The sequence below is a fragment of the Cornus florida genome, unplaced genomic scaffold (genome assembly GCF_030987335.1).
Source record: "Cornus florida cultivar Cherokee Brave unplaced genomic scaffold, ASM3098733v1 CherokeeBrave_3.0.0_Hap2_Chr08, whole genome shotgun sequence".
Classification (NCBI taxonomy): Eukaryota; Viridiplantae; Streptophyta; class Magnoliopsida; order Cornales; family Cornaceae; genus Cornus; species Cornus florida.
Window position 1 is genome coordinate 13,886,798 of NW_026775578.1, and position 8,698 is coordinate 13,895,495.

Sequence of the window (8,698 nt, forward strand, 5' to 3'; positions counted from 1 at the left end):
AGATCTTTTTTCTTATTCATAGTAATGTTTCAAATAAGTTTACATGGAGGTTGAAAATGACAATATATTGATCATTACCTTTATAGGCTACATGCCCTTCTGGACAACATGCAAGCATGTTTCCTTCTGAAATTCTCGATGCGGTTCGTGAAAGGCTCTCAGAACACGACATGACTTCTGATGGGGGTTGTTCAATGGCCTTCAAAGATTCACTTAAAAATTTCTTTGAAAAATGTGTTGAAAGGTTTGAAAACACGAGGAGAGCACTGAAAATGGATGAAGACCAATCTATGAATGGAAAAGCCAAATTTCTTGAAAATATTGCTGAAGCTATATCTGGTGTTACTTCCCAACAGCTAAAGGTATTTAAAATTTTCCTGTACCTTCTTTTTTTTCTCGTGGTGGTGATTTTTTATTTTTTTTGTGGGGTGTGGGTTCATTCAAATATCAAAGGAGAGTGATCAAGAAGATGTAGGACTTTCATAGGAAAGTGTAGATATGAGAGGAAGATAATGGTCAACATGACCTTGTATAAATGGAGGGAGGTAAGGGATAGGAGTCAGGAGCAGGTAGCAATCATTTGTGATTTGAAGAATTTTCAATATCATCATTACAGGTAATGACATGCTGTTATACACTTCGTGCTAATAAAGTTTTTGCGAAGTTGGATCTATGCGGTCAGCATGGTTGATTTGAAATATTTATTATCTTTAGAACGTGTCTCAATGTTTTTCATGATAATTTCCTGTTATATGGTTTTCATGATAGTATTCTCCCCAACCCCCCGCCCCACCCCCCCCCCCCCCAACAAATGAAATGTAGGTATTTCTGGAAACCTGCATCTCTCGTTATCATTTGAAGAGAATTGAAGCTGGAACTGCAATAGGTGCAATTGGAGCTCAGAGTATTGGAGAGCCAGGGACACAGATGACTCTAAAAACTTTCCACTTTGCTGGAGTTGCTAGCATGAGTATCCTTTTTCATCACTCATACATGTTTTTTGAATTACAATTGGCACGTTGATTATTATTATTTTTTCTCCAGCTTATTCTTTTAAATTGTACATTGTTTAAATGTGTGGACCTTACCACCATGGTCTGTAGCCTATTGGTATCTCCTCAACCTCTCAAAGCGGAAAGCGAGGGTTGAAGTCCCCAAAATAATAAATGGGTGTGTGAGTTTCTTGCCAAGGAAAATATATATATATATTTGGACCTTTAACTCTTGTGCTAGATGTTACACTTGGAGTTCCTCGTATCAAAGAAATTATAAATGGAGCCAAAAAAATCAGCACTCCCATCATTACTGCAACACTTGAATGTGATGATAAACCGAAAACTGCAACAATGGTGAAAGGTCGTATAGAAAAAACAATCTTAGGCCAGGTACATTGTTTTTTAATTGCTCTTTATGTGAATTCACGATATTGGAAATTGCTCTTGGTACATGCATATTGCTCTTTTTAAATATTGTATCAGACTTCTTCCTGTCATGTACACGTTCATGTCATGTGTGCAACTTCCTAGCTCAGTTGTTACTCAAAATCACAAACGAAAGGTTAAATGCACAAAAATATGGAAATTAAGATTTAAAAGGAGCTGTTGCTTACTGCCCTAAATTGTTAATTCCATTGCACTGCTGCTCTCACCTTTACTACTAGCACTAGCTCTCCCTAAAATAAGTTTCTGGATCCATTATGGAGGTGGTGTTCTCCTTTCATTTTTGTATTGGCCATGATAGTTTCTACTGCTTTCTTCATGTAGTGATTTTGAGGTTTCATTTATTTTCTTGCACATTTCAAATCTTCTTTTTCAAATTGAATTGTTCCAATTTTACAGTATATTTCGTAACCTCTTCAAGTACCTCTTGCTGGGTTGTATTCCATTGGCCTAAAAGTTGACCTCCTTCCTATCTAGGTTGCGAAGAGTATAAAAATTGTACTGACAGCGAGGTTAGCATCTATAGTTGTCACACTTGACCTGGAAGGAATTCAATCTTCACAACTCTGTATAGATGCACATACTGTAAAAGAATCAATTTTGCGAACCCCAAAAATCAAACTGAAGGAACAGGTGAGTATGACATATCTCCATAGTGGCTTGAAAGCTGTCTAATATTCCTGTGTAATAACAACTCAATTGCATGTTTAATTGCAGCATGTTAAAGTTTTGGATGTGAGAAAGCTGGAAGTTATTCCTCAGACTGATAAACATAGGCTTCATTTTGAACTCCACTCGCTCAAAAATAAGCTTCCAACAGTAGTTGTGAAGGTGAGAGAATGATGGAACTTTTAATTTCCTTAATTTCCATTATTTTTATTTAAAACAAGGCAATGCTGCATTAATGTTCGTTCGGTTTGACCTGCTGGAGTTTCTTTGTAACTTACACTTGGTTATTTTTGGATGACAGGGCATAAATACAGTTGAACGTGCAGTAATTAACAAATATAAAGATAAGAAAGACAAGGAAAAGGAAAAGTACAACTTGCTTGTAGAAGGGTTAGTTTATTAAAGAACTTCAATAAGTTGTACTTTCTGCACTCCATATAAATGTTCATTGATGTATGGATTCTTTGGAATTAATTAACATGTCATTCTTGTACGTTAGTTTAATTCCAGACAAGTTAGGTGATTGGTTTTGTGACACCCCTTAATTTTCATATATATGTTGGCCAGACTTAGACAAAAAAATTAGGAGACATGCAACACCTGATAATAAACAAGCACAGAATACAACATTCAATAAATAAAGATATAATGGAAGAAGGAAAACGATAAATATATAAGTCCTTAAATCCATAAATTCCATTAATTACAACTCGGGAGTCCCGTAAACCAAGGACCCCTAAATCCAAATCCTTAAGTACTATCCAAAATGCATAGAAGTTTAAAAAGAACAATAAAACCTATGCTGAAATAAACCGGAAAGAGTAGATGACCACGACAAGCTATGGAGTGCTGAGTCCTCAACCCTGTGGCTGGAACTGTCTGGACCTGTAAAGTCAACAAAATATGGGTCAATTCCATGAGCAAGTTCTCTCTACTACAGCCCAACAGAGTACCGATAAACCCATCATCTCATACGAAACCAACAGAATAACAAATATAACCCCCGACCCAATAACCATAAACATGCGATCAGCAATTATATGCATAAGATAATAGGCAACTCAACCATGCCTGCAACCAAACCACGTACCCACCAACTCAACCATGCCATACCAAATCAACCATGCCAATAGGTACTTGTGATAACACATTCCATAACACATAAATAGTCAGCCCACAGTGGTTCCATAACACATTCCACAATCACAATATGATAACTATCATTTAGCACATATAACATGGAATTAACTGACCCTTCCCCGTTATTGCTTTTGGTATAGAACCATGCCTTACGCGAACTACTCTAATGTCGAGCCTGGGTTCCAAGGGGGTGGCGTAACGTTCCGGGAATTGTATCGAGTTTTAGTATCCTGAAAACAATTCCGAAATTCAGTGGTTGTTATATAAAACACGATTTCCACCCAATATATATCAATTCCAGAAACTCCAAAAAACAGTAGAATATTACTACACATAATCATGCGAACCTGTAATACTAATACATATAAAACGAATTAAAGCATGCGAAACAACAAATCGACACATAAAACAGTTTCCAAAGCAGATTAACAGAACCAGAAACCTGGTAACCTAAATTTCACTAACTGAATTAATATTGTTTCATGCCGTTCAGATTAACAGGGTTTTCAGGTTTAATCTATAATTTCCAGAATCAAATTCTAGTTTCAACAGTGCATAATTGTGTGTGTGTGTGTATCGTTTCAAAAGTGAAATGTTTATAGGTCCAAAGGGGAAGAGAAGAAAGGTACTTGCCTCGCGATTATAGGGCAGCAACTCGTCTTCTCAAGCCTTTGGCCTAGGGTTACAGCCCTCTCTTGATTTCTCCTCCACGAACTAGAACATACAAAGCTAGGGTTTTATGTCGCTCCTCTTCTCCCTCTCTCTATATCTCTATACATATAATCTGTAATCCCCCTATAACTAACCTAATTGTAATCTTAATACTAGCCAACTGAGCCCACCAATAGGCCCAACTCGAAATCAATACTAACCCATGGAACACCATGACCCAGCAGCATAAAACCAAACACGACCCAACGCATTAAAAGCCCATAAAATAAATAACCCAATTTTAGATATATAAAAGTATTAATAATCCCATTTATAAATTCTTAAAAAATACGGGGGGTATTACAGGTTTTCCCATCTTTACCTGCAATTTAGGTCATCTTTCTATGTTTTCATGAGAGAAAAAAGTGATTTGAAGTAGCTAATTTAGTGTAATGCTTGTCTTCAAGCATACCAAAATGAGGCCCCCCCCAGCCTATGCTGCACCACACACACACACACACACACACACACAGGCAGAAGTTAGCTGCCATTTACTTGCTCTATTTCAAGTGTTTTTTCTTTTGGCTAGTGATGATTTAATAGGAACTTCTGGAAGGGTGTGTTAGTTGTCTGCCATTACCTTCAGCACTGCTCCGCCTCCAAAACAACTCCTCATACAAACCAACCAACCAAAAAGAAAAGAAATAATAAATAAAGGAAATGTCCAAGATCATCCCAGTTTTTGTGCATCATTTTAAATTAATAAAAGTTTACATTTGTCCCTCTTTTCTATGTATTTGTTTCAGACAAGAAATTTATTTATAAAATCACACAGTTCTATGGTAGTTTCAAACCACCTGCAATTATGACAGTGTTATCATAAAAAAAATATAAATAAATAAATAAAAATACTACATATGGTAGAAATTATGATACTTTTTTGAATTTTTTCATAAATAATATAATATTTTATGCTTTTGTCAGAACGGGTCTTCGAGCAGTCATGGGCACTGAAGGAGTTGATGGACGTAAAACATCCAGTAATCATATTATGGAAGTACAGCAGACACTTGGAATTGAAGCTGCAAGGAGGTGTATAATTGACGAAATACAGTACACCATGAAAAGTCATGGAATGACCATAGACTTGCGACATATGATGCTTTTAGCAGATCTGATGACGTTTAAGGTTATTTTTTTTTTGTTAAAATGATGTCTTGTGTTATGCCTGAAGCTTAAACATTATCCTTGAACTATGATTGTGGGGTTGAGATATGCATTCTTGGTATAGGTCTTGATTTACATTTTGAATGTTACCATATCAGGGTGAAGTTCTAGGAATCACAAGATTCGGCATTCAGAAAATGAAAGATAGTGTACTTATGCTGGCTTCATTTGAGAAGACAGCAGATCACCTTTTTAATGCTTCTGTAAATGGGAGGGATGACAAGATTGAAGGAGTAAGTGAATGCATCATTATGGGCATACCAATGCAAATAGGGACAGGAATACTTAAAGTCAGACAAAGGTATGCACATAAGTTATATATATTACTGTAGTAGAAATACTAAATCCTTGTACTGGTGTTTGTGTTGTCCAATCTGTTGCACAAGTGTGCTTGCACAAAATGAATGGGCAAATCCATGAATAGGCAACAATCCACATAGTGTTAAATCATTGAGATCCTGAGCAAAATAAGGATTGGGGAATATGTGTGTGTGTGTTTACCAATGATTTTCACAGAACACCCATGCTCTATCTGACAATCCGCCATTGGATGGAATAACATAAACTTGAAAAAATAAATTGGTTTGCAGGATTTATATTGAAAAACAATTTACTTCATGGTTGTATATTTTTCATAGTGTCTTTATTTACCCTGTTGGTTCTTTTTCTAAGATTTATTTTATTTTATTTTATCTTATCTAGACTCAAGTGCATTGTCAATTTTATATATATTTCAATACTGTTGGTTGTATATTTTCCATAGTGTCTTTATTTACCCTGTTGGTTCTTTTTCTAACATTTATTTTATTTTATTTTATCTGGACTCAAGTGCAGTGTCAATTTTATATATATTTCAAAACTGGTTTTTAAACTGTATAACAGTGTGCATTGATAGAGATGCTTCCTGTAGCCATTGACCAAATAGTTGATCGATTTAGATTTTGCAGAAAAAAATATTTTTTCAAATCCATAATGCATTGATCGAAGTGTCGATCGATTGAGGAGTGTCCAGTAGGCTTTGATCGATTGAACATGACAAACATGTAATTTTGGTAACTCCCTTGAAAGCACAATATTACAAAGGATTCTACTTACTAAAATGTGCAGGACTCCTATTTTGGCTATAAATATCGGGTTGTAATCAAACTAGGTATGAATTGAATCTCTAATCATTTAGTGATAGAAAATCCTCGTGAGGAAAATTTCCAAATTTTTCTCAATCTAGTGTTTTTTTGGACTACACCATATGTGATTGAGTGTTCATCAAGGAAGAGTTCAAAACTCCTGGTTGAATCCCCGATAAATTATCGAAGTAGAAAAGGGCAAGCAATCATTAGAGAAACAAGGAAGTTAGTTTGTTGACAAGGGGATGAACGGCTTGGAGACTTTTGGTGGATAGTCTACCGTAATTTATTTCTAGAGGTAATTAGGGTTCTAGGGGGAGGGAATTGTTAACCTGATTGTAGTCTCTTTCTGGAATAGGTCTCATGGTTTTTCTCTTTTGGATTTTCTCGTAAAAATTTTGCTCTACCTTTTTAATTTGATGCATGATTGTGAGTTTCACACATTGGTGTATCAGAGCTTTTGGTAACAGTCTCGCGTTTCAAAAGTCAGAAACATTTGCTGGTTTAAATCTTGAGACTACAAAATCTACCGAAAGAAAGGTTCTTTTACCTTAATTATCCATGAATTACAATCCCATTTGTTCAGATGGATCCTAAACTAATCAGAATAAAAATGAGGCAATGCTTTGTCAAGCATAAGAAACGTTTGTAACCACCTGGGTATCCAGGAAGTAGTTTACTTTCATACATTTAGACTGAACCTCCACTGCACGAACAGCCAGTGCACATTGTGCCTTGTCCTTGGACTTCGTTACATTGGATATTGGATAAGAGGAGGGTTTCCTACATTAGCTTAACCAATGACTAAAATGATCTCCTAAATTATGATATGATCCACCACATTTTATATCCAAAACTAGGTTTCCTTTATCTTGCCATGTACTACCTCACCCCATCAAAATTGTTTCAGCATGCATGCACCCTAAGACGTCTATTGATGCCTATGCTGGGAGCAAGATGAGAAGCCTAGTGCATATCGCATGGAAACTGTGGGTTTTGCAGCAGTTCGTTCTGGATGCTAGGGGTTTTGGGGCATCGCAGCTGAATTGAAGGCTTGTCTGGATGTGCTCTCTTCCAGTCTTTTCATTGGCCTATCTTTGTTTTTTTATAAATAAATAAAAAAGATTTTTATTTTATTGTGTGTGGGTGGGTCATGGGTGGGGGGGAAGAGAGAGAAACTATGTATCCATTGAGAGATGCTCGGCACATATCGTGCTTGGTACTCCATCAAGGTATCAGTCAAGTTGTGACTTTAAAGGTACCTTGATTAAGGTATTTTCATACAAAGATTCAATCTTTACACATTAAAGAAAGTAGTTAGTAGTTGTTAGATAATATTGAAGCTGTTTGGTACATTGTAGTCTTGTAGATGATACCTTAGTAAAAGATATAGTTTAGCTTAGTGTGGAATCTTCCAAATCTGTTCACCAACCTATTAAAGAAGGTGACCTTCCCGAAAAAAAAAAAAAAAACAAAGAAAGAGATATTACGCTATTCCTTCAGGAGCATTATAACACACATCATGGTGGCAAATGCACTTCTTGATGTGTGCTTCTCTTTGGTTCACAACTGTAGATTTAATGCTGAGAGCAATATAGAAAAATAACCAAAAAGAAAAATGGAACTGGAATGCAAGTTTTTAATTAGTCATTTGGTCTGTATGCTTCAATTCAATTGCTTTTGCATTATTGAGAAACCTGACTGTTGGGCCTTTAAATTTTCTTGAGCCCCACGTGCCTTGGTATTTTTATCACTACATTTTCATGTTCTGTGAAACTTCCGATGATACACTAACCTTTAGTTCCTTTGGACTTGTTATTTTTGAGATCTTTTGAATGCTTTAGCTGATTGAATTCTCCTTTAACAGAGTTCAGCAGGTTCAACTGTGCAAGGGATCGGAACCAATCATAGAAGAATTATCAGATTCAAAAGCTGAGTAAAGGATTAGCTCCAAATATAAAAGAAGATATCTGATTCATCCCAGCGAAGACGATATTTGTTGGTGTGAATATATCGGATTAGGTCAAATTCTGGATGAGAGATGCGCCTTTGTCCTCCAACCTTTGTCCTATGTGTGGTCGGGAATGCACAATCTTCTGGCCACCCAAATGCACTGGTCTGCAAGTTTCTTAGCAGCCGGTGTTTGTACAGTTGAGTCGAATTATAGGCCGCCTCTCTACCTTGATATGATATGCAGCAAGTCATGTGATCAGAATTATCTCATCAAATGATGTAATGAAGCTCAATTTGTTTGATGTAGCAGGCAAGTTACTTGGAAGGCGGCAATTGACACTAATAGCTGGCAGTATCTGTTTACTCAAGTTTTGAAATTATTATAATGGGATCAAATATTCAATTTTTTTGGTTTACCAAGTTGCAAGCATCAATTTCCATCATTTCAGTTTAGGATTGAAAATTTTCATCTAATGCATCAACAAATTAAAAATT

General features: G+C 36.1%; 1 protein-coding gene across 4 annotated transcripts in view; it reads left to right on the forward strand.

The window, feature by feature from the left end:
* The window catches only part of LOC132269505 (DNA-directed RNA polymerase III subunit 1), a 90,362-nt gene extending 81,743 nt beyond the window's left edge, over window positions 1-8,619 (forward strand). For all 4 annotated transcript variants that reach the window (XM_059770715.1, XM_059770714.1, XM_059770716.1 and 1 more), the window contains 9 exons: window positions 87-362; window positions 823-970; window positions 1,234-1,385; window positions 1,917-2,072; window positions 2,157-2,270; window positions 2,410-2,498; window positions 4,884-5,088; window positions 5,225-5,427; window positions 8,118-8,619. In XM_059770715.1, coding sequence (XP_059626698.1) covers window positions 87-362; window positions 823-970; window positions 1,234-1,385; window positions 1,917-2,072; window positions 2,157-2,270; window positions 2,410-2,498; window positions 4,884-5,088; window positions 5,225-5,427; window positions 8,118-8,190 — 1,416 coding nt within the window. In that variant the 3' untranslated portion in view covers window positions 8,191-8,619. The remainder of the gene's footprint in view (window positions 1-86; window positions 363-822; window positions 971-1,233; window positions 1,386-1,916; window positions 2,073-2,156; window positions 2,271-2,409; window positions 2,499-4,883; window positions 5,089-5,224; window positions 5,428-8,117) is intronic.
* Window positions 8,620-8,698: the final 79 nt, after the last annotated feature.